The sequence below is a fragment of the Ammospiza caudacuta genome, chromosome 2, assembly GCF_027887145.1.
Source record: "Ammospiza caudacuta isolate bAmmCau1 chromosome 2, bAmmCau1.pri, whole genome shotgun sequence".
Lineage (NCBI taxonomy): Eukaryota > Metazoa > Chordata > Aves > Passeriformes > Passerellidae > Ammospiza > Ammospiza caudacuta.
The window spans coordinates 34,364,863-34,383,139 of record NC_080594.1 but is presented as its reverse complement, the minus strand read 5'-3'; the positions used below and the strand labels follow the sequence as shown (position 1 = coordinate 34,383,139).

Sequence of the window (18,277 nt, the reverse complement as noted above, 5' to 3'; positions counted from 1 at the left end):
GATGATAGCCCACATGCCATGACTGCTGGCTGGGGGAGAATGAGGAGAGGAACACCCTTGTCTTGCGTGCAGCACTCTGCCTTGTCCCTCAGCTACAGCTGATAACCCCTGGCCACTCCTGCAATACACAGGGTGTTTAGTCCCCCCACATCCAGAGATGGCACCCACTGCTCATGGCTGCTGGACAGCCCCTCCCTCACCTTTCCTCACACCCGTGACTGCACTGCCTTTGCCCTCTGGCATAAGAGTAAGTGTTTAGGTGAGAACATCACAGAGTGACTGCATTGTGCTCACTAGAGACAGGTGAGGAAAGGGGCAGCTTGCAGTCCAGACCTGTGAGTGCCTGGACCCACATCCTCCATCTCACACTGCCGGGCCCTCCAAGTCTGGCCAGAGTTTGTCCAAACCAGTCCAGGATGCATCATGGTAGGAGCCACCAGCAGCGACCCTCCCCGTGTTCCTGCCCCTCTGCTCATCCCCTCCTTCATCGAGCTTGGAGCCGTGGTGGTTCCTGCAAATGCTAACACGCTAGCAGAGCAGCATCAGGAGGGCTGGGGGAAGAAACACGGGGGCAGCAGCCGTGCCCTCGCCCACCCCACAGGCTTCCAGGGCCTCAGTTCCCGCTCCGCTCCGCACATCCTGGTACCAGGGATGCAGCAGGCACACAACGGGACCCGCTGCCACAGGGCCCAGCAGGAATTTAAGTGCAAACTGCTCAGGTGCCGAGGGCTAACAGTGCTAGGATGTGTTTCGACAGGATCCATTCCACCAGGAGATTTGCTAATGGCTGCGTGCGGCCTAGCATTTTTTTTCCGGTGAAAATTAATCATCAGGCCAATGGAGGATATTCCTCTCCCCAAAACATTTTTTTTTTCTCTCTGCACTAAAAAATTTGAGTTTTAGTACTCCACATGGCTTGCCATGCGGGATATGCATGATACTGATGTTATAAAAAGCCACTTTCTTAAGTTCCACAGACAAGAAATTTGTGGGACATGAAATAGCTTTGGGTACATTTCTGATCTGCATGCAGAATGTCAAAATTAAAACATCACTGGCAGTAGGAGGAAAAGGAGGAAAGCAAGAAAGGCTGTGAATTTTGCATTCCTGACACAGCCCAGATTGTAGCAACTGACTTGATTTACATGAGCATCAGGCTGGACTAAAGCAAGAGAAATCAATAGTTATGGTAACAAGGTTGAAAAGGAGAGCAGACTGAGTGGATGTGGATACAGGGTGTATATCTTCCTGAGGAATGTAAGGCCAATTAAGTTAAGGCTTCAGCATCTCACATGGAACTCATAAAAATCCCTTCAGGTCTGGCCAAATATGTTATTCTGTTCTGCAGAACATAGTTTCCTGGGAAGAAACAAGGTCCTGGGGAAAAAAAAATAAAGTGCATTTTTATCATACTTTTGAAATCTTATCTTCCTCTTAGGTCAAACCTGCCTATTAAAACATGAAATGTTCATTTCCCACTGCACTCTCTTCCTTTGCATACTGAAAATGTAATGTTTGTTGCCCAATTTTATCCTTCAACTCAAACATATAATTGCTCATTGCAGTCAGATCTAATAAATATCCCATGCTCATACTCTCTCTCCACATTTTTACATCTAGACCATGTCTCCCTGGCTTCCATTCCCACAGGGAACAGCAATATTTTTAAAACACATTCCAACACCTCCAAGATGTCTGGAACCTTGGTGTCATGTTTCAGCTCTAGGTTTTGTGCTGCACACCTGAAACTGAAGCAAGTATATTAATTGTGGGCTGAACAAGCCAGGGACACGCACCAGCCTGAATGTCATTTCTTCTTCTCTCATCTGATAATCCTGAGGTGCCAGGGATCTGGGGAGTGTTCCAGGCCTCAGAGGGTAGAATTACTGTAATTTTTTAGACATACAGACTAAGCAAACTGTGTTGCCCAAATGTGACAAAATCAGGCTCACTGGCCCAAGAGCTGCTACGAGGTACCATACTGCTGCCAACTCAAAGGCACATGCACTGGCTTTCTGTGCTTGGTATTGCACATACCTATTTTAAAAAGGTAAAACTGTTGTGAAGGATGTTGCACTGGGTCAGGAACACTACAATAAGTGGGAAACTCCCAACTTCACCGTGAGTGTCTGCCACTGTCCGTTCACCTGCTCTGGATGTCTTATGGGTCCATGCATGGCTCTGCTAGAAGTACATTAAAAGCTGTTCTGAAATGCAATTTTTATGATAAAAAAGAATTAACAAAGTATAATCACGTCATAGTGTCTTTGACTGAAGTGCTCTGTCAAGCTTACTTCCCTTTTATGTGTTAAGTAATTCTTTGTAGAGTTTATTTGTGCCCTGGGAATTGATTTGCTGCCCATGTGGAGTCCACACTCAAGGATCTGCAAAAGGCTGATGTTATAGCCTAGTTAAGAAGAAGAAATCTAACGACCATACCTTCTTTGAAAAGTGAACATAAATGCTTTTACAGTAGAAGATGAGTGGCATCCACAATGCAGGCAGCAGGATGCAAAATCTAGAGGAAAAATGGGTCTCTCCAGAAAAATAAGCTCTGGTGTAGAAGCATTATCTTGCTTAGGCCCCTCAAATGCTTAGCTAGGGTCAGACAAAGGAGTCTTCAGTTCTGGGAGTTTGGTTGCTCCATCTTTTGACTCAAATCCTCTGTGATCCCCACAGTGTCACAGGCAATAGTGCCAAACTATTAGACAATGGTACAGCAAGATCTCACCTGTATGATTTAGATGTTCAGATCTTCTTCTCAGCACCTGTGTCAAATATGGAATATGAGTAATGACCAACCAATTCAATGATCATAGAAGGCCAGAAATGTGTCTGAACACCCTTCAGCCAACAAATGACAATATCAAATTGCTCTGAGGAAGCAACTCAGCTTTGTTCTCTGATTATTTCTTTGTTGAGTTCATTTGTACCTGGTGGACACTTAGGGAGGTAGGGCTTTGTCTGAACTGATGTGACCCCCACCATCTGATTCATCAGCCAGGTGACACAGAAGTGTGGGCACATGTCTGGCACCACTGGCTGTGCAACACCAAATGTCAGAGAAGGACTTCCTGAGGCACATCACTCATACATTTGAGTGAATTTTTTTATTCAGAGCAACAATGAAAAGTTTCCTCAAGGATTTTCAAGTGGAAAAGCAACTCAATCTAAGCTAGTCCCATAGCTCACAGTAAGAGAAAGCTTCTTTCTGCTTGACCTAGTAAAGGATCACTTTTTGAGGGTCAAGAAAATCCTAAAAGCAAGGCATTACATTGAATACAGAACCTAATAACCTCTTCCAAGGGAATGTCTCACTCTTCCCTTTCTGATACTCCTGCAGCTCAGCACACTGATCTCCTTTCTGGCACACCACTGTTCCTACTGGGCAAACCAGGATCTCCCTTAAGAACATGATTTCAGCAGGACGCCAGGTTGTCACACTGTGTGTATATAACCTGTCAGCTGAGAGATTTAAAAAGTCCTGTTTGAGAGGGAAGAGAGACAGATGAACAAGGCAGTCAAAGGTGAAGGGAATAAAAATCACCACTGGCTATGACAGGGCTCTGTGCATGCTGCTAAAGTGCTAACCTCACACATTTTTTCAGCCTCCTACCCTTTGACTCACTGCCCATAGGGAGGTTAAGGCTGGGTTATTACTGGAAGCAATTGCATAACTGTGCCAGATGTTTTCTACTTCACTTCTCTAGAAGTGATAAGCTCTACGTCCCAGCAGTTCCCCTTCTATCCTTGCTCTCAAGGCAAGGTGTGTCCCCAAGGTGTGTGCGGTGTGTGCCAAGGTGAAGCACATCTGGGAAGTCCTGTGCACTGACTGTGGGATGCACAGCTGGCTCTCCCTTCAGAGCCCATGGCTGCTTAGGAGAGGACTTGTCCTGCTCCCAGGACAGGATCTGTAGCAGGACACTGTGTTGAAAAGTTCCCTGATAAATGGTGTGTTCTCCAGCTGTGTTACACTACTCACACACCTTCCCCTGACTGAAATGTCAGCTCTGCCCTGCCTAACAAGTTGGAACAGAACAAAGCAGAGGTGCAGGAGAAAGGATTAAATGTGACAATATCTGATTGTCTCGCCTCATGCTCCACTAGGACTTTATTTGGTTTTCCTACAGCATCCTCTATCTCAAAATCCTGGACAGACACACCAGCTGAGCCCCAGCTCCTGTCTGCACTGGGAAAGGACTCATGTGTTGGTACCAAACATCTGGCTTAGCTGTAGCACAGAGAGAGCCCAATGGCCTTGCATCATGTCACCCAGCAAGGCAGGAACCAAGGTGATTATGAATATCAGGGGTTTTCTCTTCACTGGCACTTCTGCTCATGGCCTTGTGCTATGAAGTGTGGATGGTCTCTGGGGATGGGTGTCTCATGACACCTGTGGGTACCTGTTCTGTTGTTACATAGCCCTTGGGAGAAACAATTTTTTTTCCTTTCACATGCTCACTGTTTCTCTGTATGAATCTTGGCCTGTTTACCTTTGCTCCTGCCACTGTGCACCTCTGGCTCAAACACTGTTCAACCTGACTTGGACATAACCTCAGGGCCAGCAGAACCTTCATGAGATGCCTGTACCTGAGGAGAGAGGTAGTCCAGACACTAACTTTACAGCCAAAGCTAAACAGAAAGTCTATATGCATTTAATATATCTTTTTATATGGTAAATTTTTGTCTGAAGAGTCATATGACTCAAAAAAAAGCATAATTGATTGACCTGAGTGCTGGTCAGAGACACATTTGTAAATGTTTTGGCTTTTTCTACCCCCCTCCTTGACAAAACTCTGAGTAGTACAAAAGTATAAATTAAAACAGCTTGTCATTTGTTACTGCATCAGGGATTATCTTCAATTCTCTGCAATATCCAAAAATATCTGCTAACATGCGAGCAGTTTCCTGTTCACAGGTTTTTAAATTATTAGAGAGTGTTCACTAGTTCCCTTAGACGGATTTTATAATGGGATTTCAGCAATTTATCCTACTCTGTGTGTGCTGTGTACTGTAAGTATCAAACAGACACACACTGGATTTCTCATGCCTCAGGGTAAACAACCTTGTTTATAGCCTTTTTTACAGCATACAGTATAAATTTCTTCTAAGGCAAGACCAAATTTATATGTACTGTGGATGTTTGTTATAACACAGCTGAGAAAGACAGAAAACCTCTAAATACCTTGTATATGGCTTACCCTACAGATGGCCACCTCACATCACGGAAAATATGGTCACAGGACCATTTATAAAATTCAGCTACCAATCTGGTTTGCAATTTAATCTACAAAGTGCATTAAAATGAAAATAATTCATTGATGGTTTTGCCATGCCCGAATTTAGTCATTTGTTCGTATGACACCACAGAAATATGAGTTATATTTGACAGCCCAGATGTCCACGTCTGGGAAAGGCAGTTCATCTGCTGTCAGGCCCTTCTCTCAGGTTAAATTATTCAACAAGCAACTAAAGTGGATAATCTTTATTCATTCTGACATTTCCAGTTTCATTTGAAGTTTAGCTGATGAAGCTGTTTTATGGTATTTCATTTCATTGTGTATCTTCCTGTTCCTGCTTGGTACAACTTGTAAAATGTTCATATTTTCTGAGGTTTTTTTTAATAGATGACCTTCCCTTCACTGTGGTCTGTGAAGCATTTTGTCTCTTATACAATGAGAAACCCCTTTTTATGTCTTTGGGTGTTGCCATTATTCCTATTGATTTATCTAAGTACTTTTTCCTGTCATACTTCTTTGTCATACGAAATAAATTGCTTTGGGTTTGTTTGCTTTTGCTTTTACTCAGGCTGGGAAAACTAATATCATCATTTGGATTTCCTTTAAAATAACAATACTGATGTTTGTGGTTTTTTTCTCTCCTGTAGTATTTTTTCTGCCTTTAGCTGAACAGCTCATACAATTTGTTAACTGGAGCTGTTCATATAAGTCTTGAGTTTTACAGTGGGTTTTTCCTCACCTGTCACCACACAAAGCTGCTGGCATTAAGGAGAGACATTCCTCTGCTAGAGCTGCTGGTTTCCAACAGGAGTTCTTGGGTGAAAGTGCATGGACCACCTTAGGCATGATACCAGTGTCTTCAAGAAACGTTTCCACAGCTTTTTCTTTTCACACATGCCTGTTCTTCAAAGGATAAAGTTCACTTTATTGCTTGGCTTTGGCCTTGAGGGTCGAGCATTGTGCTACATCCTTGAGGAGACTGAACAGGATCACATTAGAAAAACGAGTGTCTTTCTTGGGATTATTTACCTTTGGTGGCAAAGGTGCCAAAACTGTTTAAGACTTCTGGAGCAGACAAGGATTTCCACATGTACAAGTGTTGTGAAAGTACAGAGAGTATTTAGACACCTTTTCTTCCTGCAATTGCAGTCAGCAGCAAGGAAGGAGTTGTCCACTCTGCTTTTGGACAATTGGCAGTCACCTACAAAGCTAAAAAATAGAAACTGAAAAATCAGAGGAAACTATACCAGGATTGGGTTAAAGTGATTAAAATTAAACAGCTCAATATCTTACTTTGTTTTCAAGGGAAAATGTGTTTTCTATAGTGGTTATAAACTTGGAGGTGTAGGACACATCAAATTTTTGTGTCATCTTTGCCAGGCAAAGCAGTGAGGACTGTAAGGCTTGGAGGAAATTTTGCAGAATGAGGCATGCTGTGACTGGAATTCATCAATATTCATGATGGCCCGTGTTAACTTATTAATTTCACCTTCTGTGTCAGTCAATCCAAATCAAAACAATATATTTTAAAGTGCTGATAAAGAGGAACTGTGAAGGAAATATTGTGGAAATTTAAATCAGATTGCTGTGATTGGATGCTGCCCACAGGGAATATTACCATGTGCTGAACACAGTTCACATCCCCAACACTGTGGATTTCTGATGGGTTAAGGAAAACAGGGTATGAATCATTCAAAGATTTCTAATATAAGCATTACCCAAATAAATACCCTTCCCCCACTTGCAGAGTCTCTGGCCAAATACTGTCCCTGTGTTCCAGCTCCTCCTTGCTGCCTCTCCCTGTTTCCGGATGGGCCCTGGCCCCCAGCCCTTATCTCCTCCAGCCCCTGGGCTGTTTGCAGAGAGCAGCTATAAAGAGGCTGACAGAGCTCCGAGTGGAGGGGAATTACAAGGTGCAGGAAAACAGCAGCACTGCTTGGCTCAGCACAACCTGCTCTGCACCATGGGGAAGGACAAGCTGCCCAGCAAACCAAACATCTTCCTCCTTCTTCTCTTCTTCCTTCCTGGAAATACTTCTCTCAACACAGAACCGTAAGCTACACGTGCGGAGGGGGGAGGGAGGTCTACGTGCTCCCTTTTTCCTGCAGTTTTCTTCCCACTAATAACCAAGCCCTGAGTTTCCTGCACAGCTCTGACAGTGCTCCTGCTCCCATCCTGTAATCCCCCGGCTGTCCAGCCCTGGGACCCCTCCCCACCACCATCTCTGCCCGTGGCCTCCTTCCACCCTCCCCAAATCTCTGCGGACAGTGCCCACAGTCCTGCCCTGGTAGTCCAAACCTGGATCTTCTCAATACCTTTGCCCAAGTATGTTTCTGCCTTGAAACCTCTCAGGGCCTGGGATGTTGGGGTTATCATGCCGGCATCCAGGTGCTCACCTTTCCTGGAGTGTCCTTGTTTCAATCACTGAGTTACTTCTCCCCATTCTCCTGTTGCTTCCCAAGCCAGTTTGTTCCCCTTTCTCCTGCCAGTTTGTTTCCCTTGGCAGCCTCAGATGTGCTTGTTCTCAGAGAGGATCTGTGACCTAGATTCCCTTCCTGCGGCTCGGGGCTGGTGCCAGCACCCTCCCCGGGCACCCGCACCAGGGCAGCTCAGCCTGGGAGCGCGGCTGCAGCAGGGCTCTGCCGGGAGAGGGGCAGCCCGGCACGGGACGGGCAAGCTGGAGCCTGGCGTGCCCACCCCAGCCTTGCCTGCCGGACAGTGCTGCTCTGAAGCCTCTTGTCTGGGTGGGAGCAGCCCTCTCTTCATACCTTGGCTGGGTTCCCCTTGCAGTGCTGACAGAGGCACAGCTCTCACCAGCACTGGTCCAGCGGTGCTCGCTGCAGGGATTTCATGCCCACGAGCACTGCCCCAGGGCTGGCAGAAGGTGCAGCACTGCTGCTGCCACTTGCTGTGTGGTCAGAGGTAAAGCTGCCACTGGGTCAGGCTGAAGGACCTTTGACTCATGCTGTACCATCAATCCCTCATTTGTCTGCCCTGTTTGGGTTCTTCTGGGGTGGATCAGCCAAGCGAGTCTGCTTTGGGGTCAGGCTCTGGTCCCCTGCAGTTTTCTGATTTCCAAGTAATTAAGTAATCTTCATTCATTCTTGCCCAACATCAGGGGGAAAGGGAATGAAACCATACTGCTTAGACCTGTGGGGAGCACAGAACCATAGACTGGCCTGGGCTGGAAGGGACCTTAAAGATCCCTCGGTTCCAAACCCCCTGCCAAGGACAGGGACACCTTTCTATAGAACAGGTTGCTCAGAACTCTATTCAGCCTGGCTTTAAGCATCTCAAGATGGGCTATCCACAGCTTGACTTGGCAATCTGTGCCAGTGCCTCACCAGCCTCACAGTGAAGGAATTTTCTCCATAATATCTAATCTAAACCTACTCTCTTTCAGTTTGAATCCATTTTCCCTTGTCCTGTCCCTTGGACACAGTCTCTTTCCATCTTTCTTGTAGGCTACATTTTGTCCCTTAACTAAGCCCCATTCTGGGAGGGAAGAACAGAGAAAGGCAGAGAGGTGGGAGAGAGAGGGGAGTTGTTGGGGTCCCCAGAAGGAAGGCAGGAGCCCAGTGAGGAGGCAGTTCTGAGCAGTGAACTGCTAGGTAGCATAGGTAGTTTTGCTGTGGGTGCAGCATAGATCAGATGCTGCATACAACACAGAAAGGAACCAACCCTTGAACTGAAGACAAAATAAACTTCCAACCAAGACTTGCTCACTGTGCCCTATGCAAGTGGGGGTGTCATTTATTTGGGCAGAAATAGCTGCTGCTATTTCTGCTTCAGAGGTGACCAGCTGGACAGGAGACACAATTTAGGCTCAGATTGCATATTACAAAGAAACATAGTCATCAAATTAGTGCAGCACTGGAACAGATGACCCAGACAGATGGTAGAAACTTCATCTATGGTGTCCTTTGCAAAAGTCCTGTTCCAGGAGGTAAGGTGGGCTTAAGACATCCAGAGGTCCTCTGTAACCAAAATTTCAATTATTTTGGAAGAATGCAGCCAAAGGTATTATTCTCCTACTCTGGTTGTGCATGTAAGCTGTTTTACAGTGCAGTGGACATGCTTGGGAGTACTCTGCATTTGGTCATAAGTGTAAGGCCATAATGACACTTTAATTGGCAGGTATTGATTTGGGATTATGAAGTTCAATGCCTTCTTTGGCTGGGTGCTTGCTCTAGTGAGCAGCTGAGAGTCAATACACAGACAGACATTATTCCACCTTCAGCTACAGTGTTACCTTCTCTGTAGAGACAAACTCACCATTTTTGCCTCAGCCTCCATCTCTGGGGTCTCCCATTCCTCCTTGATGTGTGCCTCTGTCAGAGTCTCTGCCTCTCTCATCAGAACAGCTCATTGCATGCTGAGGTCTCTTTTGGCAGCCCAGATGCTTTTTGTCCTGGAATGTGTGTACATGGGTTTTGTGACCACAGTTGCTTAAAACACTCATGGTGATTTAATTCATCTGTCTCTTCTAAACAACACATCCCCAAACACCTAAAGAGAGGTCTATAAACAGCATGGTTTATATCTCTGTTTCAAAGGCAGGGAAACGGGCCTAAGGGGAAGTTCTGCAAGTTGGCCATAACTTCAGCAGAATAGTGAACAGGAAGAGAAATGAGGCCAAATTCCCCACAAACTAGGTCATGCTGTCCTTTCTGTAGACTGGATGTTATTGTCACATTGCCAGTGCCACTGACAAGGGACAGAGGGGATGGCAATAGGGGAAGCAGCATGGGCTGAAGCCATGGTAAGAAGGTTGTGGAAGAAAGGAAACGCTGGAGAAAGCAGAGAGTCACAAGCTGTAACTCACTCTCTGGGAGGCTGGAGTTCCCTCCTTTCACAGCTTCTGCAGCAGCACTGGCTGAGCAGAGCTGCCAGCAGGCTCCTCACTACATTTCACCACAGTGCTGCCTCATGGTGAAGGAAATGCAGGAGCTGCTGGGATCCCACTGCCTCCACAATGGCTTTAGGACTCCCCAGAAAGCTCAGAGCCCAGGCAAAAATGTAGCTCTGGACGGATACATTTGTACTTGTCCTCTATTCCTTTCTGACCCCTTCCTGACAGTCTGTTACTTATTACTGATTGAGAATTTTCCAAAGCTGACCAACAGTGGTCAAGTCTGAGTGGTAGGAGCTCACTTATTATGTTCCCTTTATGAACAGTTCATTTGCTATTTTTGCTATTCAGTTCTATCATACAAAAAAATCTTTTCCACAAATATCTAAGTCGATTTTTAGAATTTTCTTATCCTGCACAATTATGAGAGAATTGTACTTCCAAGATCATTTAGGTATGTACTGAAAAACAGGGGTCTCAACACAAACTCTGGAGGTTTTCACTGGTTCCTACTCCTTCTGCCCTATCTTTCAACCAATTAATCCAGGACTGAATTAATAATTTGATTTATTAGTAACATGATCCCTTTTATTGAATAACAGCTTAGTTTAAGGGTCCTCTGTGAAGGACCTTTCTCAAAGCTCTTTGAAGATGCAAGTACACTTGAGGTGCAATAAAACACTACACCCCAAAATCCTTTGTGTGCTCATCTTAATAAGGTCCCAACCTGCAAGCACTCACATCTTTGCTTAGCATGTGAAGGATTTGGAAACCTGGATAGGCAAACACTGGAGGAATCAGACAAGTGGGTGGGTTTTTTCCTGAACTGTTTTTAGCTAATGCCTTTGAGTCTCAAAAGGAGATTGTGGGATATACAAAATTCAATTAACAGCCTGAAACCTTTCAAACCATCCTTACTCCCTGCTGTGAAGCCAAACAAAACATCCTTTGTAAAGCACTCTCCATTAGCATAGAAATTGTTCCTTCTACTGCAAGCATTTTCCTGCTTTTAGGCTAATTAGTTAGACCGTTTAATATGTATAAACCCAAAATAAAACGAATGCTCATGTTATATGCACTGCAATTCGCAGGGATGGCAATGGATTAGGCATGCTGATTTGTTAATTTCCCTTCACTTAATACTGTTGCCTTAAAACTGTTTCACATTTCTGATCTTTCTTGCTTCCCTCTCTTCACAGGCAGTACATGGTGCTGGTGCCCTTTCTGATCCACACAAATTCTCATGAGAAAATCTGTGTTCAGCTGACCTACCTGAACGAGTCTGTGACCCTGAGTGCCACACTCGAGTACCTAGGGGAGAACAGGAGCTTGATTGATGACGTGGTGTCAGAAAAAGACATGTTCACCTGCATCCCTTTCTCTGTGAGTATCTCATCCTCATGGGGTGGTCTCTTGTGCTTATTGATGTGGGACAGTAGATCCAAACAGTCCAGAAATGAGAAATAAGACACACTGCAATCAGAGACCCCTAAGCTAAGTCGAACAGAAGAATTAACTCAATGTGAATGACTGACTATGGTAGTTTTACAAGGACTAATTTTCCCCCATTATCAAATTCTGTGTCCCACATGATACTTCTCTGCATGCTTGTGTTAGAGAAGTATTTTGGAACTTTGACTGACAGAATGTGCCCCATGTTTATTTGACATGAGTAAGCCTGAGACGAAAAATAGTAGCGTGGAGTGAAAACTGTAAAAGTTGGGGAATTGTTAAAGACAGTGAGGTCCATGAAATCATATGACTGCTTCTGGAGTTTATTCCAAATTTCTTACTGCAGAAGGCTGGTTGGTGAGTAATGTAAGCAACAGGTTCCATACCCTAATTAATGAATCTGGGTTAATTTTCTTTTTGATAAATCGTGTGACAGAATAAGATCAGGTTCAGTATTTGTCTAAGAAAAGTATATAAATGAAGGAAGGCAATAGTTTTTTTCTTGCTCCCTGCACTGAGTCATTTTTGTCCCTTTAGGAAACTTTCTGACCCAGCTAGCACTTCTTCCTTCAGTGCTCAGTTCAATGGGGTGGATCAGTAAAGCACTCATCCTCTTCATTCTCCTTAGCTCCCAAAATCCAATAGCACATCAGTGGCATTTCTCACTGTGACGGTGACAGGGGACACACTGCACTTCAAGAGCCGCAAGTCAGTGCTGGTCAAGAATTCTGAAAGCTTGGTCTTCGTCCAGACAGACAAACCCATCTACAAGCCTGGACAGACAGGTACTGGGAATTGGGCTGGTATTGACTCTGACAGCAAAACATCTTAAGGGCTCCATTCTCCAGAGGTGCCATACTTGTATGGAAGTTTTCTGGTTTCTTCATGGGGGGAACTAAAGTACTCAGTAAATCTTATTTCCATCAGCTGAGGTCTAGTTCACGGCACTTACATCATTCCTTATCTCTATTCTCCAGGCACAGCATCTCAGCCAGGTGTAGGCACAGGCTCTGATTCATTCTACTCAAGTAGAGGCACAAAACTGGGATGACTGCAAAGCATAGCCTCCCTTGGCTGCACCAGAATCAACAAAGCAGGACAGGCACTCCCAAGAGATAATTCAATTCAGCCAGGACCTGATTATCCTTCTAAATTTATCTGCCCCTCACTATCTGCAAGAGAAAGACCGTGAAGTAATTGTTTCTATCACTTAGAGATCTTAATTCAGAGCCTGTTGATCCCTGGAATGAATCTGGGTAATAAATTATTGAAACATTTCCTGTGATGGCTACAAATTTAACTGTGGAATTTCCTTTTCTTCAGTTCAGTTTCGGATCGTCTCTCTGGACAAAGACTTCTACCCGCTGAATGAGAAGGTAGAGCCTTCCTTGTTGTTAGCCAGGAGATTTAATTCGTAAATTAACACCACTGCTGTCATCATCCAGAACCACTGAAGACAGCCTTTAAAGCATATGATACTCTCTCACACCATGCTTTACCTGTTCCATAATCTATGCTAGGACACATTCTGCCTCTAAAAAATCCCCCTTTTCAGAAGCATATAGATGTTTAAAACCAGATTTGCAAATCAATGTGTGTGGCTAAGCATGTGGGCAGGGATGTCATTACTGAAAAAATGTGTGGGACAAGTTTGCATGGGTAGTGACAGGTGTGAAGTTGTTTCTGGCAGTGGCTGCAGTCCCACACTTAGAGAGCAGCATGACAAGATCTTGGTTTTATGGAACTGGCCAGGGGTGCAAGCCCACTTTTTGTTTTATTTGACAATCAATTCCTTATGCAGACAAATTCTTTGAAAATTTGTGCTTCATCACATCTTTATACAGTGGTAAGACAAAAGGTCAGGGCCCTAAAATATTATTGTAAGATTCCCTTAGCCACCAAGATCCAAGGAAAAAGAGCAAGTACAGAAAGGGAACAACCCAAAGGACTTCTTAGAAGTTCTTTGTTCTTCTTCCCCTCAGTCCAAATCTGCAAAATAATTCAGTGTGATTAATATTTCTAACATTGATTTCCTTTTGATCTTTCCCCACAGTTTCCCTTTGTCTACGTTCAGGTGAGTGGATAACTACATTATTATTTGCAGAAGAATGTGCAGGCACAGAGCAACCAGTCCCCAGCAGTGTTTTCAGGCTGAAGGGCAAGGGAAAAATCACAGGCCTGTGACCTTTTCCCTTTGGTTAAAGGAAGGCTGAGTCGCTGGGCATCAAAATAAGCTCCAATAATTATTCTTTGAGCTGTAGGAGAAAACTAATTAACCATTACAAGTCATGCTGTGAACAGAACTACACTTGGCAGTGTAGTCTTCCCAGTCAGAACTGGGTCTCTGTCTGCCAAGTGTGGTTGAAATTAGAGACTAGTGTTAAATAAGCTTTCAAAACCAAAGAAACAAAATTAAATAAATAGACATCCCTTGTCCTTCCAAGCATGTTCTTTTTGTCTGGCTTTTTTTTTTTTTTTTTAATGATTGAACTTCAGTGGCAGGCAAAAGTTAATAGGAAGGATGTTTCAATGATTCAAGCACTCACTTTTTTCAGATGAGACCCCAAAATTTATAATTATTATTTGGGATATCTTCTTTTGAAAAAACTTATGATGAGGGCTCATGGACGGATCCGGAAATTAGTGTGCACAAAATTTATTTTGGTTTACACAATTAATGGGCCCTGTGTAGTCAGTCCTTTTACTGTTCCTTGCTGTGTGGGGTTGCTGTGTCCATTCTGCACCATCTCTGTGTAGAGCTGGAGAGTCATCACAACAGAGGTAGGCCAAAACCAGGCTGTGCCCCTCTTTCGTACCCTCTTTTCAGAGTGCTGTCATTCTCTCTTCCCATCAACAAACTTCCAAAAAAGAGCTGCAGAGCGGTGGGCCACTGATGATGTGTGAATATTGGGAAAAAGAAGAGTAAGACAGTGGGACGTGTGGATTAGCAGGCGGAGGGGAGCATCTCAGAGCTACCTTTTGTTAGGGATGTCCCATGGGGTCCCTTCCCTTTCAGTAAGATGATAGTTTATTGAGCACAGAAATTTAATAATAGGATCAAAAACAAATACATCTTCCAGAAATATGTCCTTGCCTAACAAGCTGAATAATTTAATAACCTTTGTGTGTGTCAATACCATGGAAGCCTTCACTTTTATATCCCTAGGAAGGCCATCTGTGTTTTCAGCTCTAGTCTGTAAAGCATGGTGTTTGTCTGTGCTGCTTAAACCAGCTTATGTAGGTCCTTCATCTTCACCATCCCCTCTCCCTTGCTCAGTGCTCCTTCTCAGCCCACTACTGCCCTTTGTTCGGATTTCACAGCTCTCTACAAGACACTCTTGTGGAGGGGGGAACTCCCAGAGCAGAAAATTCACCAGATTACTCTAGAGTACTTTCTTCAGCCAGATAAGATCTGTCAGTGCAGTTTACTACATGATTGCATGAAATTTGGACAGGACCAAAGGAAGGAGTGGCAGGAGTGAAGAAAGGTGACAGCCTAAGCATCAGCATTTCTAAGGAAATAAATGTCTGAAAATCCACACCCTAGATGTCACTAATTTATCTTAGTTAAGCACAAAGGCAGAAGTCAGTACGAGTCTGCTACTTCTGAACTATTATCCTGACCTATTGCTTATGTAATTAAAAAAAAAAACAGAGCACCTTTCTGAGGAAGAAAACAAACTGGTTTTCAGGCTTTCCCTATAGATACATCACAGGAATGGCAACAAGTTCACTAGCCCAGCTTGAAATGTAAACATTCACTGTAAACATTTTCTTGAATTCCTCTTCTGAGGAAGACCAGTGGTGTCCCTCACAATAAGTGGTGAACTTTTCAGCAGGGTTGAAACGTGATGTTGAAGAGAATTTGGTCAGAGCCATGGGATGCATTTTACTGACTGTGCCACCCGCCCAGTTGGCTTTCTGGGAACATGGCCCCCTCTTCTGCCCCCTGACTGATGACCTCCAGCTGGGAGAATGACACTCACATCTCCATTTTTCCTAAGCCCTGAGATAATATCTCAGTGAAGTAAATGCACATAGTCACATACCTTGAGTCACACACCTATCTAGAGTAAATAAACTTTTGTGACAGCCAAGGTACAAGGATGCATTAAACTAGGCAGAACAACTGTGCTGTTTTAGTGACTTCTACAAAAAATTTGGGGCTGAGGGGATTAATTATTGATGGTCAGTTAATAATGAGCAATACACAAATGTAGTAGTGGTGAGACTTCAGCTCCAGCATTAGGAGCATGGAGACACAAGGGAGGGCTCTCAGTTTGATGCCTCTGTGTGGGAGTATACTTTCCTCTGTTCCTGTCACCATTCCCCCACCTGACCATTGGCTTAGGACTCTTATACATGTACATTTCTCAGTCCCGTAGGTAAGTCAGGTGTCTGATTCCTCAGCTGATTGTTTATTGGTACTTCAGCAGTCTTCATTCCAGCCAGGAGAAAACTAAAACTTTGCATGCTGTATGGCCAGTCAAGAAAGCTGAAACTTCCTCCTTTTCTCCGTGTGCTTCACTTATTTCTGATACCAGTTCTGTTCCCTTCTGTTACCCTGCCAGTCTGCCTTGCCTAGCTTCCTGGTCCCATCCTTTGCAAGTACATCTGAGGGGGAGACAACACAAAAGTGTTTAAAAGCTTTCTTGCATCCAAGTTATGCAGAATTGGCAGGTAAGTACTTTCAGAACCTCACAGACTGTTGAATAATTACAGATAGGTATTTCCCAGCTGGGATGTGCATACACTGGGCACTGCACTGCTCTGTCCCTGGCACTCCTGTACTGTCTGGTGACACTGTTACCCTCACCTGCAGGACCCCCAGAGGAACCGTGTGTACCAGTGGCAAGGGGTGGAGCTAGAAACAGGCTTTACACAGCTCTCCTTCCCCCTCACCTCGGATCCCATCCAAGGCTTCTACAAAATAGTTGTGCAGAAGAGCATCTCGTCCCATGTGGAGCACTCCTTCAGCGTGGAGGAATTTGGTAAGGAGAGGAATTTGACAGCAATGCCTTTTACTGTGACTGCTCAATTTGGAATTTCCTTGGAACAGCATAGAGAAGGGAGGGACAGAATGTAACAGGCAATGGGATTCATAGGGGCTTAGCCAGAAAGCACTAAGTGTCAGAAGTGTTTGCTGACTTTACGGCATCTCTGCGACCTGCTCAAGCTCGTATTTGCTCAAAGTGCTCTGGGGAGCACAGGACATGCCAGAATTCCTGTGTATGGCTTGTGGCACCAATTTCAGCTGGCTTTGTCTCAGTTGATTCCAGTCCAGCAGCTTGTTGCAAGTAGCACTAGATATGAATGTAAGAGATGACAATATTTTGGTGACTCTATTTTGCTTCTCTCATCATCTGCATTAGGTCTCTTTCTCCAATCGTAGTCTTCATAGTCCTCTCTATTTTTGCTCTTCCTTGTTTCTGTAAAAGCTTAGAAAACATGTTTGGTAGAAAACTTGTGATTGAAGAACAGCCCATGAATGTTACAAAAAGACTGCTAGGACAGACTGAGTAAGAAGAAATATGCTGCTGCAGGGACCCTTTTAATCCTCAGCTCTCTAACAAAGCTTCTTGGGTGATCATAGGTGTGTATTCTGACCATAGGTGTAGATGTGTATTTTGACCATAGATGTGTATTCTGACTGTAGTGCACATTTGAGGAGGCTGATTGGCCACACTCACAGGCTCTCCATTAACTCTGCATGAAGACCAGATGTTTATTCCAGAAACAGCAGATCCATTGATCAGGACCTGCTGTTTCTGGAATATGCAGTCCATAGATTGCCACTGAAGTCCATGAGAGATGGCTTATTTGGCTTTGAGTCAGGAATGGTAAATAATGTGACCACAAACCAGGCTATAGGCTTCAATGTGCCATGGTGACCGATGGCCTGTTCCTTGTCCCCCAAAGGCCATTCTGAATGCCCCACAAAATTAAAGGTGTTAAGTCCTGTTGTTAGCCTCCTCCTAACCTGATTTTTCTTTCCTTTGTCTTTTAGTCTTTAGTGCACCCTGGGATTGAAATATTGAGCTTTGCCTCCCATCTTAGAGACAAATTTATGTCTAAACTGTATAACCCAGGGTTATTTCCCATTTCTCAGATGTGCACCCACTCTGCTGTTATTTCCTTGCACTGTGAAAAAACCACTCAGCTGCACCACCTGGAAGCAGGACATTACATGCTGCAGTCCAGTCCTGGGCATGAGGAGTTGGAGGTGTAGGGCTGCAGGATGCAATGTGGGAAGAGGGATGTAACTTAATATGTAAAAAAAAAAAGTAAAAAAATATATATTTTACTTGTGCTCCTTTATATTGGGCTTTAGTGCTGCCTTTTCCACTTGAAAATATAGATCTGAGAGTCTGTGGCTAGATTCACTTTAACTCTGTGGGCATGCAGGACAATATCCCACGGTGCATCTTAGTGAGCCTAGGAGCAACTCTGCATCTCCAGAACAGTAAGAATGAGCCAAGAGAATCAATGATTTGGGGCATTTCGATGTGGTAAATTACAAAGGTTGTGCTGCTCCAAGTCCCACCTGCTAATTATGCAGGTTGTGAAGACACCACACAGGACCAGTGTGTCCTTGTGAATGGACTCAGGTGGGGGATTTCCTCAGCTGTCTGGAGCCACATAAGCCCATGCTGCCAATAAAGCAAGGTAAAGACTACAAACTTCCTTAATTGCCTTTGAACCCAAACAGTGGTGAAGGCTGAGAAAACCTATG

At 44.4% G+C, this 18,277-nt stretch overlaps 1 protein-coding gene across 3 annotated transcripts in view; it reads left to right on the top strand.

Annotated features, from left to right (window-relative positions):
* Positions 1-7,085: 7,085 nt before the first annotated feature.
* Positions 7,086-18,277, top strand: part of LOC131569843 (alpha-2-macroglobulin-like) — a 36,793-nt gene continuing 25,601 nt past the window's right edge. For all 3 annotated transcript variants that reach the window (XM_058822167.1, XM_058822159.1, XM_058822149.1), the window contains exons 1-6: positions 7,086-7,292; positions 11,292-11,475; positions 12,173-12,329; positions 12,868-12,920; positions 13,598-13,618; positions 16,367-16,535. In XM_058822167.1, the coding sequence (XP_058678150.1) occupies positions 7,204-7,292; positions 11,292-11,475; positions 12,173-12,329; positions 12,868-12,920; positions 13,598-13,618; positions 16,367-16,535 (673 nt within the window). In that variant the 5' untranslated portion in view covers positions 7,086-7,203. The remainder of the gene's footprint in view (positions 7,293-11,291; positions 11,476-12,172; positions 12,330-12,867; positions 12,921-13,597; positions 13,619-16,366; positions 16,536-18,277) is intronic.